At 42.4% G+C, this 23052-nt stretch overlaps 1 protein-coding gene across 2 annotated transcripts in view; it reads right to left on the bottom strand.

Moving 5' to 3' along the window:
* Positions 1-8076: 8076 nt before the first annotated feature.
* The window catches only part of SGSM1 (small G protein signaling modulator 1), a 444365-nt gene continuing 429389 nt past the window's right edge, over positions 8077-23052 (bottom strand). For both annotated transcript variants that reach the window (XM_073582650.1, XM_073582649.1), the window contains 3 exons: positions 21966-22062; positions 21703-21870; positions 8077-8858 (listed from right to left, as the gene is read on the bottom strand). In XM_073582650.1, the coding sequence (XP_073438751.1) occupies positions 8770-8858; positions 21703-21870; positions 21966-22062 (354 nt within the window). In that variant the 3' untranslated portion in view covers positions 8077-8769. The remainder of the gene's footprint in view (positions 8859-21702; positions 21871-21965; positions 22063-23052) is intronic.

The raw sequence follows: 23052 nt of genomic DNA, 5'->3' as shown, positions 1-23052 counted from the left end.
ATCCCTTTGGCAATAGAGCGGGAACATGCTCCATTCATAAGGGTACCTGTAAATACCAATTGCTGAAGGGGTTGTCTTGCATACTTCATTGAAGAGCTCACTGCTCCTCAGCCTCATAGCGTGCCAGGAATTAGTGAGCTTCTAAAGTTTCCCAGTTCAGATGGTGGCATAACTGTGCCATTGGCCTGAATTGTGGGCTCTTCGGTGTTGCAAATAAAGGCAGCTTTGCCTCTATAGCATGACAGGAATGTGAAGGGACTTAAACTAGTCGGATTCAGAGATTTGGCCAGCTTCAGAGCAGTTTGCAAGCTCTAAATCAAGGACACTACAGTTTTATGCTCTTCGCCTATGAGACTAGCCATCTCTGCAGTCTATCAGTCTATCTGACCTAGGCAACAAGTACTAAACAAAAAAATTACAAACCCTTCCATTTTTTAGAACAGAGGGAATTATTAATAAGAGGTAAGTTGTAGAAATACTTGTTCTTAAAAGCAATTTGCAATTTTACCCAAATGGCAAAATTTGTCCCCAAATGGCATAGTGTTGCATATTTGTACATTAAGCCTAAATAAAGGCTAAGCTAAATTACACATTCAGCGCCTATGATATTCATTGGCTTCCAAATTAGTTTATTCATAAATGTGGAATAAGAGAGGAAAGAGAAATGTAAAGTTCAAAGAAAAGATGCTCAAGAATTGTAATACTATTAGGAATAGTTATTAATAGAGATATGACAGTACTGCCCACAACTCCTCTGTACATGCAACCTATCTGTTTATGCACATTAATAAGAACTCCCAATTGAAAACTGTAGCTTTCACTCACTAATGACTATACTTATAATTGACAATTAAAATCATTAACTAGATAAAAATAGATATGTTCATATATAAAGTTGCAAAAAATTTCTGAAGCATATCTGTCATACTCTAGGCAGTCCTGGTGGTAACTAGTACGACATATATATCAAGAAACAAATGCTCATTTGAGAAGGATAAATGTACACAGCTTGATATAAGTGTCTAAAATAAGACACATGACTAAGGATGGGAGAAAATTTAAAGAGGACCTTTCACCAGTTTGAGCATGTTAAACTAGCTACATCATAAAATAGTGGCTGCAGAGCGGAGTTAATTTTTCTTTAAATTTTTTCCTCTCCATTGCAGAGATATTAACTTGTAAAGTTTGCTACAACTTATAAGCCCAAGCACAAGTATAGTAAGAAATGTAACAAATTTTATTAAAGAAAAGTTACAGGGCATAATACATATATGAAATAGCTGAAAAAACAAAGCACAAAGAGGGATCTTGTGTGAAGGACAACAAATGTTGATTATATTACAGGATGGGGACAACCCCCCGAGGAAGCCCATGCGAAACGTGCGTCAGGGCTGCACCGGACACACGTTGGCAGGCATCACTATGGGTAAGCTAAGCATCCTATGTCACATATGATATTTCCCTTGGGTTTTGAGATACCTGAAGCTGGTATTTACTTTTACAAGTAGTCATCACCCATGTAATACCAATTCTTTGACTTGGAGACCCTCTGATTGTATTCTTATACTGCACCTTACAGGCACTTTGAGTACAACAGTAATCTGGTCCTTTGAGGTCGTGCTTGCTCAGCTTTTTCACTTGTTCCCATCCTGCCACATAATCAATGTTTGTTGTCCTTTACACATGTGCCCTCTTTGCACTTTGTTTTTTTCAGTTATTTCATATATGTATTATGCCCTGTAACTTTTCTTTAATAAAATTTGTTACATTTTTCTTGTGCTTGGATAATGACTCCATGAGGTTCTGTAGGATTTATGATATTTGGAGTGTCCATATATACTTTTCCTGGTCCTTGACTCAGGCATAAGGCCAGTTTAATAGCTATATATTATGTATCAGTGGATTCTGTTCCCAACTTATAATAAGACCGCCTGGGTATAACCAGAGATTTGTCTCCAAGGTGTATACCTGTTCCTCTGGATTGCAATGAACCATCATAAGCAGACACCAACATACAGAGGAAAAAAATGCACCCACATTATTAGTATTATTGTGAAACGTCTAATGACAGTCTGCTCTCCTCACTAATCTCACTGTAGAGCTGTGGGTGATTACAAAGTGCCTGGAGTAGAGCAGTGATGAGTGTAATTACAAACATCTTTCAGGTTTCATCTTATGGGAGACAGTGTGATTGAGGGGAATACATGAGACCTGACAGCACTATGAAAGGAGAGCTACAGAGGTGTTTGTAATGAGACAAAGCTCTGTTCTGCTGTACTGCCCCTTCCCCCCAACAGTGACAGGTAGTGAGATAAAAACTGAAGAAGTGTTAGTAATCACACTTATCTCAACTCTTCTCACAACCTTGGTAATCAAAGAGAGCTCTGCAATGAGTTCAGAGACATCAGACAATCATTACAAGTCTCACACAGGAGAAAGCCTCTTCTAACCTATTGTGGAGGAGTGTTCTTTTTTCCACTGGAAATTACTGCCTGCTTATGATTGGTCAATGTCATACAGGGGAAGAAATGTACGCAGCCAGAGAAAAATCTAAAGTAATGCCTATCAAATTATAATCTATACTTTTTCAAGATAATATCTAATTACAAATTGAAATATAAAAACTATGTTTTAGTCAGTTCTGCTGCAACTATTCCACAAAGTGGCCAGTTTAACATGCTCAAACTGGCAAAAAGGTCCTCTTGAAATATAAACCATGCAGAATACTTTTCTTGTATTACACATTTATACTTCCAAGTAATGAAAAAAGCTCAATAAGGGAACGCATTTCCATATGAATTTGTTCAGGTTCTTATAATGTCCTCTAAAAGCATCACACTTTAAAAAACATAATTACCACTTTGAAATGTTTCACAATTAATGCCAAGTATGCAGTATTTATTTTGTTGCACCTTGTTAAAACTCATGCTTAGGTATCATTAGGCCTTTACAGTTAAATCGTTAGGTGGCTGTACTCAATGTATGTTCGCTTTAGTACACAGGTAAAGAAAGTGATATCGTGACCTCTCATAGTGACTTGCCTATAAAATGTGTCTCATTTATGTATTAAAGAAATCTCTCAAACACAGAAGCAAATAATTTAGAGATATTTAATATTAGTCATGAAATGAATACATTTTAAAGGGGATATCAGAGTTTTGCTTTTTTTTTTAAAGATAAAAATATATCCTTTTTCCAGAAAGAACTGCACTCTTTTCCATAGGTTGTATCTGATGTTGCAATTCACTTCAATGGACTTTAGCTGCAACACCAGACAAAGTGTGATTAGTCACTGTATCAATTTTTAGAAAAGAAGACCCCATAATGGTTTCAGATGAGTAGATATCCACTAGGACTGGACACAATGCTGCTACCTACAATGCAATGTGAGATTTCATTCCTCTAAAATGTAATCCAAAAATCTTAATTTTGTGAATGCTTACACAGAGTTTTTTGAGGCCATCAAAAAGAGAGGAATTTTTTAATTTCCGGAAGCATTTGTGCATTTTTTTTTTAACTTTTTTTTGCAGCCTTTTGTTTGGACAGTGTCTAATTTGGATCATTTACCATCACCCTGCATGAAAGTAAATGAGGAAAATGTACCAAGATAGAAAAAAATATATTATTGACAAGGGAATGATGCTAAGCATGACAGCAGTGCAATTGCGGTCATGATCCAATCATGGCCTTATGCCATGTGAGACGGGTGCATTCTGGCTTCTGGTAGGGAAGCAAACAGGCAGTGACACCATGGAAGGACCAGAAGTATTGATACATTTCACCTGTATAAGTTATTTTGCACAACTTTGTGTTAGAAACAATACTTGGACAAGGATCTAATGATAGGCAAAAGGCTGAAACCGTACAGACAGAATGCAAAAAAATTTCAAGTGTCAGCATCCCCTAAGCAAATAAAATAGATATGTTAGGGCCCCAAAAACACAACAGATTTACAGTGTATATAGGCTAAACCAGATGATAGGTTCAGACGACTGTCAAAAGTGTATGCGGGCAATGGCCGACTTATGGTCGGAAGAGGTGTCGATCATACATGTCTGATTTCGGACTGCCAATCACTTTGCTCTCCTGAGATAAGTCATTGGCCTACGTATCAGTTTGCGGCTTTTTCTTAGAAAACACAGGAGTGCTTGGCCGAGCAAGCACCTTTGTTTAACAGAGCTGGCTGTCAGCCAAACATTCATCCGAAACATCGTTTAGCCAACAGCTATTTGGTGTGCATGGCCAGCTTTAGTTTGCCCTACAGATATACAGAAACAACATTTATTTACCTTGTAAAAAAAAAAAAGATAATCATGTGTGAGACATCTCTTCCTAAGTAGCGGATAATCACTAAAAATGTCCATACATAAGTGATAGCTGTTGACCAAACAATGGTTTGGCTGACAGCTATATCTCCCGACTCATCCATATACAATAATCTTAGGTTTCGCTAAGCATTCATGTGTTTTCAGTGGGGATCCTGAAGAAAACCTCTGCCAGAGAGCTTTGCCACAGATCAAAAGAGTCGGATGTTAGAATGCAAATTGCCGGATGCTTATCTCCCTTAGGAAGTGTGTCAGGAGGCCCCTGTACATATTAGATGGTTGTCGATACAACAGATATTAAGCAGGTTAATCCAACTTGAAGCTAATCTGTTTTGGGTCCCCTAGTTTTTCAATAAAATGTGATAAAATATGATTAGAAACCTCTGCAGCTGAAAAAGGAATCTCTACCTGTGTGACCCAAGCCTTTTGATATGGTGAGATGTAAAATATAATAGTAGCGCTATTTAGATCTTGGGCACACAATTATGCACATGTTGTGCAGAGCTTCTTAAGATGCAACAAAAGAAACACCTAAAATGACATCACATAGATGAAGGCAATACAATAAATATATGTCTTATGATCTGTACCATTTATAAAAACAAAAGTTGTCCTTGAAAAAATAACGCCACTCTCGATGTGTTGTCTTCTCTTCACACAAACAGAATTCTCTGAACACATTTACAAGGTAAGTCGGCAACATTTAAGCGATATTGTTACTGGTAAAATGATTCACACACACTGACTTGTACAAAGACACACGGAAATGTACAGTAGATAGAATAAATAAATACTTTTCATCATCTGTATAAGTTATTTAAAAACACTGATATCTGAGGACACAAAATGTACTCTTAGCAAGAGCCTATGATAATAGCAGACTGTTATAGTATTTTCTAAATTTATGGAGCCTTTATTAAACTCTGTAACACTGTTTATGCCAAGGTGCCTTGCCTATATGACCCTGAATTCATAAATCAAAATGTCATACCCATGGCAGATATTTAAAAAAAAGATAACAAACCCTATCTGGGAAATGCTACTTAAAGTTTCCAAATCCATTAGCTGCTGACTAATTGTAGCATGTAGGTTCTAGTTGTAGACAGTTGTTTCAGCAGCGATTTTATACTTTTACTGTGGCGATATATTAAAGCTTTTCTTTCGACGTGTCCATTCTACTTAGAAAAGTAAATAATACTAATTTAAGACAAATTGGTGATACTATCAGGCTAAATTCAATCTTTTATTATGGCCGGAAGTCCAAGCAGGAGCAGTTTGAGCAAGGTTTGCAGATTTTCATGCTGAGCAGTGAGGCCTGACAATCCCTATGACTAACTGTGTTTATCAGGAAACGGACAATTCCACAATACAAAAGATCTTACACTGAAGTGCACTTTGCGTAGTATAGCGGTATGCCACAAAGCATATATATCTAATCCTGCAAGTTATAATGAATGGTTCTCACACTGAAAAAAGGCTGTTGTATTAGAATAGTTTTTTTTGCCTTGCTGTGATAGTTAGTACATAATGTACCTTAATTATGAAAATCAATGCAAAAAAGAAAGCTGCTCTGTTGAGGACAGCGACTAGAATTTTTCTAGTGCAGGTTAGAAAATGAAAGCATTGACCTACTTGATACAGACAACTCCTTTTCTCGTGCACTAATTTTCATAAATGAGCCCATTGTTGGCATGAAATCCATTGCATCTTTTAATTTGTTATGAAACCACCATTATGATCGCTACTAAATAGAGACATGGAAAGTAATGCCAGTATTTTCAAATTCAGCTAAACTGCCTGTAAAAAGTGACGGGCGATGATCTAGCAAGTCAAGTATGCTTGTTTGCTTTCTTTTGAATGTTTCAATAACTGTGAGACTTTTCATATGAACACATCTTTCTGTGCTCATTTGTGTCCCCTCCATCCAACCCTTCAGTTTTCATTACAAGTAGATGTCTGTTTACAAGGGGGACTGTGCTGATGACAAACCAAAACGTTCTATTGTCACCAGAAGACATGCAATCAACAACAAAAAGGTGATTTATCGCTTGAAGTTTGATTATGGAGTATCTTTATAATGGGCAATGATTGTTTGGGCAATTAATATTCCGGTTAATTCAGCGCAGACCAAATTGGGTTTCTCATGAGGAGAAGTGCAGTCCATATACTGTGTGCACAACTATTAGGCAAGTGAGTATTTTGACCATAAGGATATCATCACCCTTTATCAAGGTGTGTAGAATTATTAGGCAACTTATTTTCCTCAGGCAAAATGGGCCAAAAAATTAATTTAACTGACTCTGAAAAGTCAAAAATTGTTAAGAGTGCTTTCACATTGAATTCAAGCACCCGTTCCTTGGCCCCATCGGGGCTTGCGTCCAAACCACTCACAAAACGTAGACTGACCATAGACTGTAATGGTGCCGACAGTGCGAATGTCCACTCTGATGTGCATCATTTTCAGAAGTGTACGTCTACTGAAGGCGGACACTCAGATGTAGTAGACTGCGTCTGAGTGTCTACCTTCAGTAGGAGTACACTCAAGAAAATTATGCACATCAAAGCACACGATCACTCTGCCGGCACCATTACAGTCCATTGTCCCCTCGGTGGATCTGACTCCAGTTTTGCAGGAGGTTTGGACGTAATGAACGCATTGTGAAAGCACCCTTAGTCTTACAAAGGGATGTAATTGTAGAACTCTTGAAATTGATAATATATTGGGGTGTAATCACAGAACCATCTAAAATGTTGGAAATAGTCAACAGGGTTGCAACAAATGTGCTAAGAAAAAAAGGTGCACATCAACTGCCAAAGATTTGAGAAGAATCAAATATGAAGCAACCAGGAGCCCATTATCCTCCAGTGCTGTCATATTTCAGACCTGCAACTTCCATGGAGTGCCCAGAAGTACATTTTCAGTTGCTGGTTATTATTCTCACTTTTAACAGATGAAAATAAACTATTGAGATGATAAAATTTAGTAGCTAGTTATTCAATAATAAAATTAATAATCAAAAATACAAACTGTGTAATAATTCTGCACACAACGTAGTCTGACATATTGGCAGAGAGCTAAGTAAGATGGATTAGAGTGCCTTCACACTGGCTGATCATTAGAAAATGCATTCTCAACAGGCTCCCAATCACTTGACAATTGAGCAAGATGCTCATTTATCTGATGAAGTGATTTGTAATCTTTTTTAGAAATCATTGTTCTCGCCAGCACATCGTCCTGTGTAAGCAGGAGACAAGCTGCGAGAATATTGAAATTCTATCCTCTTGTGTGGGTCCTGATGTGTGGGTGTCCTTAAATGACTGCAGATCAGTTTGTATAGAGCCGATCAGCATTCCTTTAATGGCCATTTTCGACCAGTGTAAATGCAGACTTGCTGGAATTCAGCTTCTCTATATTTTGCAACCATATCAATCAAATTTTTGCAAATTGGTTTACATGAAGATATAAATGATTCTCTGCATTGTAAGTTTATCAGATTTGATCTGCTTAACATAACCCTGAATATTACTTGCCTTGCACATCGACGTTCCCTGTTGCTAAAATGCATCTCATCCTAATTAGTGTAGAAAAGGGACTTCACTGTCTGCATCTACAGGACAATAGAGGTGTAGCTGTGCGAAAAGGGTCTTAAGAAGCATTACGCAACTGACAAGGTATTAGTAACGGCAATCATCCTCACTGTAAATTCAACAACATAAACCATGTAAAATAATAGATTCAATAAAAAATAAATAATATCAATATATATTTATACATTTTCTCTGCTAAACTTCACTAGATTGTGCCTATAAATAGTCCCTGCAATGATAAAGCTGTGCAGTCAAATAGTAGGAAGTAAATTTCGTAATAAATGTCTAACCAGAAACTCCAGATGGGAAAAACACAAGCCCAACTTTGGGGAATTTGCATACAGTAGTAAGTAGCTGCTCCTGGCAGGTAGGTAATTATAATCATTGGATAGGAAAAATAATCTGCTCTGTTTGTGCTAACATGTGACTCCAGAAATGTGGATCTTGAGATCTATGAACTGTAATCCAATTAAAATCATATTTTAACAAGATCACTAGCACATTCACACTCACATATTTATCTGAAGGGTTTCTGAAATCAACAAGATCCACCTTGTATTGAGTTCTTTGGTTTAACAATAAACTAACAAGGCCAAATGGAAAAAAAAAAGAAACTAAACAAGGATATAACGGGAAACCCTTTCTTTCAGTAGCGGTTTCCTCTGCTACTAGAACTGGCTTCAGTTCCTGGCACTTATTAAAGTAAATAAACTGGCCATTAAGATATTTTATAACCCTTTCACTTCTGATGGGACTTGATTGCATTGCTGAACAAATGATTTCCAGGGCTCCATGGCAGTGGGAGATTGCATGCTGTGGTGGATGTGACTGTGCTTCTCTTTTAGCAGAGGCCCCTTTACTTGTTCTCAATCAGTGTCTGAACCTTGTACACAAGATCTCGGGCAAGCTTCAGGATATGCTTTATGTTGTGTCTCTCTGCCATCTCTAAAAAAACAAAAATGAAAGAATTGTAAATATGAACAACTGGCATTTACATTGTAGTTATAGTCATCAGATCAGAGGAAAGTTTCTGGTATGTTTCAGCCATGGCATCTCTTACCGTATGTAGTTATTTTAATTAATACTTGGGTATTAAGGCAAACTGTTAGCTGTGCAAGGAGGGAAAACAAGTTTGAGCCTTAGAATATAGATAATATTTTCAAGCAGAGCTTGTTCAGTAATCAAAGTACCATTTATACCTTATATATTGTGGACACTTTATAGAACAAAAGATGTTGCTAAAAAGTGTGTGTGTGATGCTAGTCACTACTCACGGACAGGCCGTGAAGCAGAGACGTCAGATGTTCCGGGGTCAGTACCAAGAGAGCACATAGATAACCAAGGTAAACGACAAAGGCATCAGTCAGGTCACGGTCTAAGGGTCAAAATACCAGGAGATAGCAGACCAAAGCAAAAGGGCAAGACAAAGGGATAGGTAAGAACAAGGTCCAAAGGGTCAGGAAGCAGAAGATCAGAACTCAGAGCACCAGAATCAGGCAAACACTCATCAGGAACACAAACTACATCTAGCCGGGATCAGGGGCAGACAGCTCAGTTAAATAGCTTTGGCCATCTCCATAACACAACACCTGGAGAAAGTCCAGCACCTCCCAGTCAAATAATGGGCAGCCGAGTTGTCAATCAGAACACTGACAACGCAGCATGACCCAGTTTCCATAGGACAGCATAACAATCACTCACTGAGTGAAGGAATCGTGACAGTTTGTATTTTATACTCTGAGCCTGCTGGCAACTAGACCACCCCTTACCACCTCCTTAAAGGGAATCTGTCAGCAGAATTTTACTACTTAATCTGACAGCAACATAATGTAGGAGCAGAGAGCCCGATTCCAGGGATATGTCAATTACTAGGATAAGTGCTGAAGTTTCAATAAAATATTTTGTTTTATCAGGAGGAGATTATCACTAGAGAAATAAGGGTCGCATGCCAGGCAGTCCAGCTATTCTGTTTAACCCTGCCCCACCACTGACTGGCAGTTTATCACTGATAATGTAGAGTGTGAACAGAAAGCTGCCAATAAGGGGTGTGGGCATGTATATACAGACCTCAACATTTTGACCACTGCTACACCTACAGCAGAGAAAACAGGGATTCCATAAAAATGCAGCAAGGAGTCCAGTAAGTGATACATCACTTGGATCAAGCTCTTTGCCGCTACATCATGCTCTCAGATTCCATTACAAAAGTCTTCTGATAGATTCCCTTTAATGTTCAGGCATAAGGCTATTCATAACGATTTTCTCAGCTGTACAGTTCTATTTTTCCCTCAACAGTACAGTACTTAGGTAAAACATTAAAGGGCTCTTCCACTATTATTATAGTGATAACCTATCATCAACACTAAAAACTACACAAGTAGACAGGAATGGTTAAAAAGAAAAAAGTTACTGACTGAAACTGACCAACAAGGAGTCCCGATCTCAATCTAATTAAAAAAAGCTTTGGAGGAAGTTGAAATTATTAGTGAAAGTAAAGGTGCATTTATGCTAGTCGATACTAAGGAATGTGGGTACCAAGAGAAGGCAGTCAATCATGCTCGTTCGTCGTGAAATGATTTTTAACCTTGCTTAAAAATCATTGTTCTCGACAGCACAATGTCTGCACATGTTCTTCCAAGAACAATCATATTCTATGTGCACCACTTTCTGGAATGTTCCTGACTTTTAATGAGTATGATCTTGTTATTATCAAACTGTTCAAGTCAGGGTGCCAAGATTTTTAGAAATAGTTTTGAACAATTTATACTGCTTTTGCTGGATGATAATAACAGCAATTCTAGACAAAGCTCGTTTGTCTTTGCCATTGTGAACGAGAAACTGAATAAAACACAATTTTAAAACAGGTTCTCATCGATTAGAAAAAACCTGATAAATAAGAAAAATACTATAATTTCCTAATTAGCTTTATTTAGCAAATAATGTTTGTTTTGTCTAAGGCAGTAATCACTATAGTACAATAAGTGGCCAACGTTTACCCACACTAGTAAAGACCTGTCCTTAAATTTTAATTGGAGATAACAATAACCAAGAAGTGTCAAACTATCACGTCACATCAGCCACTCAGAATTCAGGAAGACATGGTGGATAGACGTGTGAACAGCCTCTTTTTACTTCAGCTCCCCTGATAGCTATAGCAATGGATCAGAATATCCATTGGAAGTACATCTTTTTAAAACTAAGAGAAGGGGGCATAGCTTCCTACTGTACATGCTCACAAGAACTTGTGCTATTAATATTCCAGTAGTGATGAGCAAATGTGCTCGGATTACGTGTTATCCGAGCATGCTTGGGTGTCATCCTAGTATTCTGGGTGTGCTCGAATATTATGTTCGAGTCCATGCACCTGCATGTTTTGTGGCTGTGAGACAGCCACAACACATGCGGGGCTTGCCTAACAAGCAGCCGCATGGAATCGAACATAGTAACATAGTTAGCAAGGCCAAAAATGCTTAGCTACTTACCGGTAGCGGTGTTTTTCGGATACCATGACAGCACCACAAAAGAGGGGATCCACCCTTCAGGGACAGGAAACCTACAGACATAAAAGGGAGGCACCTCTCCTGCATCAGTTGGATTACAGAGCTTGAGAGGACCTCCCAGGTTAGTAGCAAAATATATACAACATTTTTAACTAAATACAATCTACACATGAGTAAAAAGCCTCAGGTTCACCCACATGTGAAGGGAGGGAAGATAAGGGTGCTGTCATTGTATCCGAAAAACACCGCTACCGGTAAGTAGCTAAGCATTTATTCGGTCTCCCATTACAGCACCACGAGAAAATTACAGAGATGTAAAGCTTCTAGCGAGGGACTACTGCTTTAAGCATCTTTCTCTCAAAAGTGAGATCATCAGAGCCACCCAAATCCAGTCTATAATGTTTAAAAAATGTGGACGGAGAAGACCACATACCCGCCTTACACATGTCCTCAATCAACACTTCCGACATCTCCGCCCAGGATGTCACCACGGTTCGGGTGGAGTGCGCTTTTAAGCCTTTTGGAACTGCCGTGCCACTTACTGTGTATGCCAAGGAATTCGCCTCCCTAATCCACCTAGCTAAGGTACTTTTGGAAACTCTAAGCCCTTTCCTAACCCCTTGAAAGGAGACAAATAACGAGTTTTCCTTTTTCCACGATTCGGTCACTGAGATATAGGCAAGAAGACATTTCCTGACATCTAATGAGTGTAGTTTCCTTTCTTTCCGATTGGCGGTGTTAGCACAAAAGGAAGGAAGGGCTATTTCCTGAAGCCTGTGTAATCTGGAAGTGACCTTCGGTAGATATAGGGGATCTGGCCTTAAAATGACCCTATCATCCCTAAACTAGGTACATGGAGGCTGCCTAGACAGGGCCTGCATATCACTAACCCTCCGAGCTGACGTTAGCGTGACTAAAAGGGCAGTTTTTAGAGACAGAACCTATATCAGGGCTACCTCACTAGGCTCAAATGGGGTCTCCGTTAATGCTGTCAGCATTAGGTTCAAGTCCCACGGGACCAAGCTCTGCTTAAGGATGGGCCTAGATCTAGCTGTTGCTCTAATAAGTCTGGATACCCAGTAATTACCTGCTAGATCACAGTTACATAGGGTTGCTAATGCTGATGCTGACACCTGAACACTAAGGGTGCTCATAGCTAGACCCATCTCCAATTTCTTTTGTAGGAGCTCCAACTCGTGGCTTATTTTGACTTTTTCCCCAATCTCCGACCCCAAGATTGACAGGAACTTTCTTCAGGTACTAGCGTAAATCCTGGTTGTGGAAGCTTTCCTACTGTTCAGTAAAGTATTTACTAAGCCACGATTAAACCTTCTCCCTTATCAGTGCCCTCTCAAACTCTACTCCGTCAGGTGCAGATTGGAAACTTGTGGATGCTAGATTGGTCACTGTGAGAGGAGATCTGGGAGTTCTGGGAGAACCCACGGGCTGGCGACAGACATCTATCTTAGCCAGGGAAATCATGTTCTTCTGGGCCAGAATGAGGCTATTAGAAATACTGAAGATCTGCCTTCCCATATCTTCCTTAGAACTATCGGAATCAGGGCAACGGGGGAAAGGCATACGCCAACGTGAAGTCCCATAGGATCAGGAGGGCATCCACTGCATATAAATTCTCTCTGGGATTCAAAGAACAGAAACGTCGCACCTTCCTGTTCTCCCTGTTGGCGAACAGATCTATATCCAGGGACCCCCACGTCTGCACAATCTGGCTGAAGATGGACTGATTCAACCGCCATTCTCCCTGCCTGAGCTTGTGGTGGCTTAAAAAGTCGACCTTGATGTTCTCTTTTCCTTTCATGTGCAGGGATGTTAATGACAGAAGATGAGATTCGGCGATTTGAAAAATACGATCCGTGACCTCCATCAAAGCCCCGGACGGAGTTCCCTCCTGGTGGTTGATATAGGCGACAGTTACCTGATTGTCTGAGAACACTCTGACATGCCGACCCTGTAGGGATATAAGGAGCTAGGTTAATGCCCGCTCCATGGCCAACAGTTCTTTCAGGTTAGATGACACATCCTGCTCATCATGAGACCAAACCCCCTGGACCCATACCTCCCCCATATGCGCCCCCAACCCCTGGGGCTAGCATCTGTAGTAATAACTCGGGAGATATGGTTTACCCAGGGAACCCCTTTACAAAGGTTCACCATTTGTAACCATCAACACAAGGAGTTTATGGTAGAGGAGGATAAACAATTTCTTTTCAAGCCTTCCTCCCAGCTGATGATGATTGTGTAACACTTCCCACTGTACCGCCGGGATGCAAGCTGTGAGTGATCCCAGGAGTGACATTGCCCCCCTAAGGGACATAGATTATTTATAACTTTCTGCACTTGACGCTGAATACCCACAATCTTAGATTCCGGTAGACGACACTCCTGGACCCCTGAGTCTAGGACGAAACCAAGAAACTCCTGCACGCTTAGGGGCTGCAAGCGGGACTTTTTGAAATTAGTAATCCACTCCAAACCTTCTAGGACCGACATCACTCGACCCAACTGAATCTCGCAGTGCTGAAAGCAGTGGCCAACGATTAGGAAGTCGTCCAAATGGGGGACCACCAGTATGTCTTGCTCATGTAGATGCTCCATCACTTCTGCGAATATTTAAGTGAACACCCGAGGAGCAATAGCGAGGCCAAATAGAAGGGCTCTGAACTGAAAATGATTTATTGCCCCATCTAGGGATACTGCCACTCTAAGATAGTGCTGGAACGCTGGATGTATTGGGATGTGATAGTAGGCATCTTTGAGATCTAACACTGCCATGAAGCAATCTTTAAAGAGCAGCTTTATTGCCGACCTTACCGACTCCATCTTTAAGGATTGGATCAACAGGAATTTATTTAGACCCCTTAGGTTAATTATGGTCCGAAAGGAACCGTCTGGTTTCTTAATCAGGAAGAGGGGGGAATAGAACCCCTTACCTCTTTCTGATGCAGGAACGTCTATCAGGACTGCCTTCTGCCATAGTTCCTGGACCTCTGATTCCAACGTCTGCTGCTATGCTGGTGAAGGAGTGGGAGTCAATTTAAAGCTGGGAGACCGCGGGCTTAAGGGAAACAGCCGATGCCTCCCAGGCGCCCTTTAGAAAGACCTCCGCCTTTCTGTCCAATGGGTCCTTTAAACTTCCCATGTCCTCAAACGGCAGAGAAGCTTTCCTGGAAGCTCTGGCAACTGCTGTGTCCACCTTTGGTGCCTTATCCCGTGAGGACGAGGCTGATTCCTCGAATGGGTACTTCATTTTGAAGACCGGTGGCAGAGAGCCTTTCCTTTCAGGCTTTTTCCATTCACGGGTAATTAGTGCACAGACTTTATCAATGAGTGGGAAGGACCTGCGAACTTTCCGATCAAGATCTCCGAACATGACGTCCTGCATGGACTTCCCTGTCTGGGACTCCACAATACCCATCATATTGTTAACTGCTTTCACTAGCCGATCCACCTGGTCAAGCGGCAAGCAGGAATGGCCTGACCTGGCCTCACACGATGAGGAGGAAGAGGCTGATGAATCTGAAATAACTTCTCCAGAGTCACTCTCAGACCTTGTCACCGGAGAGCTGGGCCTTCTTTCTTTAAGGGACACATCTCGGGACAGGGATCTGACTGAACCCCTGACCTCTGATCTAACCATCTCCCTCAATGTAGATGTAAAATTCGGCGTCTCCTCCGCCATCATCTGCTGAATGCAAGGCCGGCACAATTTTTTTTCATAGTGGCCTGGTAGCGGAACGCCACAAACCGCACACACCTTATGTTTGGCCTTAGAGGTACACTTCTTCCCCTAATAGAATATAGAGAGACAAGAGGAGAGCTACATCACCAAACGTACTTTCACGGAGGTCACTTACCAGTGATAACTGAATGATACCGTAGTCCTCGGGGGCCCTCTCTCAGCTGAAGGGTCATCCTTATGGGCTGGAGAGTCATCTCGTCCAGCCTTCTGACTGGCTCTTGTACCACTACCACAAGCTGTACTATGAGATCGTTGTTGGGTGGTTTTTACATGGGGCTTTTCCACCTGGTGCTGCTGCTCTGGTAACTGCTGCACTTGTTGCTCCTGCAACTCCATAACTGGATATGGGCCTAGAAGCACCTGGCGTCCAATTTAGTTTCTTTAAATAGCCCTGACCCCTTACGGTACTGCCCCTGGTCGAGGTCAGCAGGTTATCCTAATGGTCTGGCTAGTGCTCCTTTGCGGCCTGCTGAACGTCCCCCACCCCGGTGACAGCGTCCCCAGGCCACGCTCGGCTACCTCCCTGTTGGCCCCGGACCCACGCTGCAGCATCCTGCCATTATGGCCTCTCGGCACTGTCCACTACACCCGGACCGCGCCACCTCTCCGTCGGGGGCTGCCATGTTTTCCGGCGACCCCGTGACGTCATCAGGGCGCGCCCGGCCGTGTCATCAGGGACTGCCTGCGGCACCAAGCTTATCTGCCGATGCCACCAGACCATGCCTTGCCCGACGCCACAAGACCATGACAGCGTATGCGCCGCCCATCGACCAGACGCGCCACAGGCCGTGACCCGGCCCTGCGGCAGAGCACGCCTGGACGCCCTGCAGCCACCCAGACATGGAGGCGCTGATACCACCACCGCACAGGTCCAGGCCCGGAAAAACCGCCGCTAGCCCGGCCGCAGCCCAGGAGGATGGACGCAGCATACTGACCCCGCACCAGCGCGACGGACCATCCAAGCCAGCTCCCCTTCCCGGGGGCTGCTTCTTCTGCTGCTGCCTACACTGCAGTCTCCCTGCAGTGTGGTGCTTCCAACACACCGGAAAGACCGAGGCATGGGACCCCCGCTACCTGAGTCAGCCTTCCGGGCCCAAGTCCATCTTCAATCTTCTACCTTCTTCCATCGACAGGTATGTCTGAAGAGGTTTACTTGTCAGGGACAGGAAACCAACTGATGCGGGAGAGTAGTGCCACCCTTTTATGTCTGCAGGTTTTCTGTCCCTGAAGGGCGGATCCCCTTTCTTGTGGTGCTGTCATGGGAGACCGAATAAAAATTTGTCCATCTAGTTCAGCCTATATTCCGTCAGAATAAATCCCCAGATCTACGTCCTTCTAATGAACCTAATCACTGTAAGATACAATATTCTTACGCTCCAGGAAGACATCCAGGCCTCTCTTGAACCCCTCGAATGAGTTCGCCATCACCACCTCCTCAGAAAATATAATTTTATTTATATATTGCTTTTTTCTCCTGTAATCAGGACTCCACTAGGACTTGAACTCACGTCTCCACGTTCATAGGCTGTTGTTATAACCACTGAGCCACATATTATTCAAGCATGCCTAAGATACTTGGATAATACCCAAGAATGCTCGGATAACACATTATCTGAGCACGTTCGCTCATCACTACATTCTAGTGTACCAGAACGGTGGCCATTTTACAGTACTATAGTGATTAACTCCCTAGTCACAATGAGTGTGATTTGCTAATTAAAGTTACTTAGGAATTTAAATGTAATTACTTTGCTATTAAACTCTTTTCTTTTCCAGGAGAACCCCTTTAAACCTTAATGCCACTCTTCATAGGAATATTAAAATAATGAAAGCACCGACAAGGTGGAGACAGGGAAGTCTAATTTGGAACTTATCACAGGTTAGTTTCATGTTGCCCTTTGTTTCAAAGTAAACAAAGGCTAACAGTAATCGTGTCCTGTTATTGTTTTCAATTTTATAATATTTTTTCCTGCCAAGTTTTTACTTTTGTGGTATTTTGGGATCAAAAGGAAGCATTCAAAAATAACCGAGCATTTATACTAAATGCTTTATTTCGGGACACATTACACAAGGGGTACGAAATAATCGGGTACCAATAAATGTTGAACACATCTGTAGTCCCCTTTATGCAGGTGGAAGCTAGTGACATCATTCACAAATCTGAACTAGGAAATAGTGGAATATGAGTGAAATATGAGGTATAGACGTTGTAATTTGTAAGAAATACCTTTGTAAGGCTACTTTCACACATCAGGTTTTCGGCGTCAGGCGCGATCCGGCGTCGTGCCGGAATGCCGGATCCGGCAAATGTTTTGTAAAACCTGATGTGCCGGATCCGGTTTTCTGCCGGATCCGTCTTGTTCTTGACAGACAAAACCGGATCCGTCTCATCCGGTTCATCCGTTTTTCTATCCGTTTTTCGACGGATTACGCCGGATCCGGTTTTTAAAATTGACCCTCAAGGCAGAGTACACTGGCAGGATGACAGAGTGTGAAAGATTTGTGCCCTAAACCAAACTTGTGTACCTTCTGGACCAACAGTATATACCTTTGCCATCCAAAGTTGGCTATCTTGTCATGGTCTACTATTTTTAGCTTTAGGCCACAGGTGTGTACCTGGTTGTGTTTTATGCAAAGTATTTCACCTTTTAACAAAAGTTGTGTACATTGTTAGGAAATCACCAACAATAAACACAACTTTTTAGGTGAAATACTTTGCTTCAAACACAACCAGGAACACAACTGTGGCAAAAAGCTAAAATTTACCCACAGTTATATACCTGGTTTTGAATACCTTTTTACCTTTGAAATACCCTGTATTTAACCTTTTTTTTTTTTAAACATAATTCGCCGCAGAAAGAAAAGACAGACAACCATTGTGAAACGATAATTTAACTTTTATTTAAAATTTTTTTTTTTGTAAAATGTTTTTAAAGTGCAAAAAACTTTTTTAATAAAGGTTTTAAACCCAATGGGCATTTTTATTAAAGAAAAAAAAAATTACAAATCTGTGTAGTGTGGGGTGGAAATACTGCTGGAGGGGCTGCGGGACACTTCGACACTGGGTGTGTGGAGAGAGGACTGGGATCGTGGTGGGGAAGGAACAGTTAGAGGTGAAGGTGTGGAAAAAGCTACAGAATGGGTGGATATGTTGGAGGCAGAAGAGGTGGTGGGCGGTGGAGTGGAGGGTTGGGCAGGGACTGTAGGAGCAGATGATGTTGATGGAAAGTTATATGGGGAAGGAGTTTGGTACGGGGAAGGAGTTTGGTACGGGGAAGGAGTTTGGTACGGGGCAGGTTGCTGGAAGTGGGGAGATGTCTGGTACTGGGGAGGTTGCTGGTACTGGTGAGGTTGCTGGTATGTAATAGGAGGGGGAGGATGGAAAGTGGCTGGAGGGGGTGCAGATGTAATAGGAGGGGGAGGATGGAAAGTGGCTGGAGGGGGTGCAGATGTAATAGGAGGGGGAGGATGGAAAGTGGCTGGAGGGGGTGCAGGTGGAGGAACTACAGTGGTGGGAGGTGGAGGTTGGGAGGTAACCTGCTGTAGAGCACCGTGGCACGAATGCATTACATGCATCTGCTGGGTAGGAGATAGTGTTGCCATGCGCTCCACAACAGACCTGAAAAAGGTGTGGTTTGGCGAAGATCTTGCTTCTGAATGCATGGTTTGCAGAAGTGTCTTCACCTCCAGAATGCTGGAGTTGATCTGCTGAAAGCCTGCGGAGATTTGCTCTGACAAGACTTTGAGACAGTTCTGGAAAGATGCATTCAGATGCAAGAACTCTTGCGCATAACTCTTTTCCTGACCCCTCTGCCGCTGCCGCCCAGTACCCGCAGGTGTACTAGAGGTGGCAGGGGCAGAAGGGTGGGGTAAAGGGAAAGCGATCTCCTCACCAGCAGCTTCATGTAATGTAGGCGGCCACGATGCTCCTGTGCTGGTGGATGGGACAGATGGGTCGAATGTGTGGGAAGGCTGGGAAGGTGCAGATGTACCGGGGCGGTCGAAGTGTCCCTCGGTGCCGGTCTCCTCAGGGATCGCCTCAGAAGGGTCCAATCGTGCAGGCTCCCGAGTGCTGCTCACCGTGCTGTGGAATAAAGAGAAAAAAAAAACAATTAAAATACTGACATGGTATGGCCCTGGCTGAAAAAAAAAAAAATTACATCTAACATTTTTTTTCACATGTGGTGTGTAATATTTACCTTCTGGTGAGCATTGTTTCCCGGAGGAACGACAGGGCTTGTGCGTACTTGTACTTGCTCCTGCGTCCTCCAGATCCACTCGGGGCCCGCATCTCTTTATTGAACTCCTTCTTGAAACGATCCCTCACAGACCGCCACCGATTCACAATTCTGTTCCCTGAAACGAGAAAGGAGTGGTTAGTATACAACATCAGTGTTTCACAAACTCCAGTCCTCATGGTCCCCAGGGGTCATGTTTTCAGGATTTCCATAGTAAATAGAAATCCTGAACACATGATCCGTGGGGACCACGAGGACTGGAGTTCGGGAAACACTGGTTTACATCAAGCAACCGGTACTGTATATACTTACGCTCTTTAATCTGGGCCCGAACATCGAGGTCCTCCCAGCGGCCCACAAGGAGCGAACAGATTTCCTCCCAGAGTCGTCGGGTAACGATCAGGTCAGCGTGGCGGCGGTCAGCCATATTCCAGAGCGGCTCCCTTTCTCTGACGAGATCGATGAGGCGGTCCACATCAATCCTTCCATCCTCACCGTCAGAGTCGGGAGCACGCTGTGAAGGCTGTTAAAGAAAAAGACAAAAATAACATAATTAGCCTCCACAAAAGAAATGAAATAAAAAGTGCAAAAAAAACAAAGCAAAAATATTTATACTTACACGCTGGTGACCGCCGCGTTGCTGTCGCCGACGACCCTGGGAGGCACTGCGAGGACCTCTTGGCCGAGCACCAGATTGGGAAGACTAGAGAAAAAAACAAAAAATGTTATGTCTTTGGATGTAGGCATTTGTTTGCTGTGTGTGGTCTGCAGAACGTTGTTTTCTATGTGTTGTGTGTAGTGTGATGTTGTGTTTCTGCGTTTGATGCAAAAAACTTACCAATTGTGAGCCCACTCCAGGTGTCTGTCCACCCCTTCCTTCTTCTTCTGGGAGCTCCTCTTCATCTTGTGATTCCTGTTTTGAAATAAAAGGCAATGAATAGACATATATTACAGAGATGATGGATTTTGGAAATAAAAACTTACCGTCAAACGCTGACGATGCGAGGGAGGGCTCCCAGAAGAAGATGTGCTGTCCTGTTGATGGCCAGACTCCATGGCTGTGGGTATTGCTGCTGCTGTTGCCAGTGATGCCATTTCTGCTGCTGCTGCTGCTGCATCTCTTTGGCGGCTGTTGAATAAAGAGAAACAAAGGGCCAATGAATATCTTGATATTCCATGGCCCTAGTTTGGAGGAATGGGGGATTTGATAATTACCGTCTCTCATCTGCTGCTGGACTCCCCTCCTCAGCATGTTCCATTTGCTGCTCCATTTGTGGTGGTGCTGATGGTGCTGCTGCTGCTGCAGATGTCTGCTGCCTTCTCCTGCTCCTGGTTCTTGGCTTGGGTGGCATGTTGGGTGTGGCTGAGGGTCCCATTGTATTGCTTTTATATATCTCCTGTGGGCAGAGCTACTGAGCATGCTCAGACCAAAAAACCGGATCCGGCGCATTGCGGCGCTCATAGGCTTTCATTGTGTGAAAAAGCCGGACGCGCCGGATCCGGCGTGTCCGGCTTTTTCGCCGGAGACAAAAAACATTACAGTAGCCGTTTTTTCCAGACGCCGGATCGCGACACATTGCCGGATCCGGCGAAAACCGGATGAAATGCATGGCCATCCGGTGCGATCCGGCGCAAATGCAAGTCAATGGGGGGGAAACCGGATCCGGCATTGCATTTCGCCAGATCCGGTTTCTGTCAAAAGCGCCGGATCGCGCCTGACGGCGAAAACCTGATGTGTGAAAGAGGCCTAAGAAATATATTGTGTAAAATATAATGTGTTCACTGCTATGTGAAAAAGAATTTCAGTCCAGGAGTACCGATTTGAAAAAAAGTCTCTCTACATGAGAAAGAGTTGCCTAAAAAAAGTTTTATAACATTTGTGCAGCCCGGAATCAAACCACATACTGGAAGGAGTTATAGTTATATAAATTTCAGACCCACCCCTTTTCCGTATTAGAGTTCTACATGACTTTATTAAATAGGGTTCATTAAATATCTCATCATTATCTCTAATTAACTGAACACGTAACATTTTTGGATATTTGATTCATGTGAATTTGGGAAGAAATCATTATATACACTATACTGTATGTATTACCATATATACTTAATAAATAGATACACTATTATAAAGGAGGCTGTTCTAGCCACAAATATTCATGTGCCTGTCCACCCATGACAATTCTATCATTTATAATAATATCCCAAACGGCCACATTACTTGTTGCACAATCTGCTGGAAGTTAAGATAGCTTATAACATACAGTGTAAATAAAATTAATATTACTTGCCATTAAAGAACTTTATTATATCAGTAAAGTCCATATTATTTTCCAGGATAATATCACGATAAACTTCCACCAGAGCCAAGGCAATGAAGAGGACAAAGTGAGAAGATGACACTTGCTTAGCAGCCCAGATGGTTTCCCATACTGAGAATACATCATCATACACCAATTCTGTGAAACAGATGCAGATATAGACAGCCATATTACTTTTGTGTGCACTGATATAATGCAGTGTAATGCACTGAGTATCTGTGCTTATTGCTTACCTCTTTTGAAATCTAGAAGAAACCAGCGGTAACAGAAGTAGAAGTGAGTATAGTCACCATTTTGATGCATAAGTTCAAACAGCTCAGAATCCAAAATCTAATAAAATAAAAAAAGTTAGTCGGAAAACTCAAATAATAAAACAACTCAAACAACAATGTGATGCAAGCATATGTGGAACAACAACAGATTGAAAAAGTGTCATGTGTATTTAAAGTACACCTAGAGCTTTTTTATATAATCTTCCTATTACCTATCCTGTAGATCAGTAGGATTCCGGATCCTTAGAGCCTTGCAATCACTCAAAGTCTCTAAAATGTGCAGCTAATCAGGCAGATGGGCTCAGCACAACAGACTTTCTATTAAGTCACTACACCGCTAGGTGTTCACGCTCAGTCTGCATGTATCAGAGTTTAATATGAGCAATCACTTGTCTCAGAACCCTGATCCCCAACAATTGGCTGCGTGTGCAAGGCTGGGGTCACACTGCGTTAATGCAGTCCGTTTAAAGGATTGCGTTACACCGCTGCATAACGCGATGTAACGCAATCTGTTAACGCAGCCATTCACTCCCATTATCGGGCGCATCGCTAACGCATGCCATAATCGGCATGCGCTTGCGATGTGCCGTCATTCTGTGACGGACCCTTGGACGCGGTCTGCAGTGTCCGAGGGTCCGTCACTGCTAGCGCAGATGAACCATCTGCGCTAGCGGAATAGCATAACGCGATCGCGTTAGACAATATAATCGCTGACCCCATTGGGTGTCTCAATCTAAATTCCCTATCAGTATATCTTTGGAGTATGGGAGGAAACCAGAATACATGGCGGAAACTCCAGCAAACACAGGGAGAACATACAAACTTCTGTTCAGGTCTTCTTTTTAAATCTTATATATAAATATATCTTATATGATCTGCCTAGGTAGTGCAGCAGGCCGTGTCTTATGGTGACGGAATAAATGGAAGTTAATTAACAGAGAAAAATTAGTGGGTATTATGGAGGTTTTTAAATAAGAAGTTATCACCTCTCCTTGTGATAGGCTATTGATTTTTAATTGCTAGGGGTATGACCACTGAGACCCCAACC

This window comes from Dendrobates tinctorius, unplaced genomic scaffold (genome assembly GCF_039654945.1).
Source record: "Dendrobates tinctorius isolate UK_male_01 unplaced genomic scaffold, ASM3965494v1 ptg000073l, whole genome shotgun sequence".
Taxonomy (NCBI): domain Eukaryota; kingdom Metazoa; phylum Chordata; class Amphibia; order Anura; family Dendrobatidae; genus Dendrobates; species Dendrobates tinctorius.
This window is presented reverse-complemented; position numbering and strand designations above follow the sequence as displayed.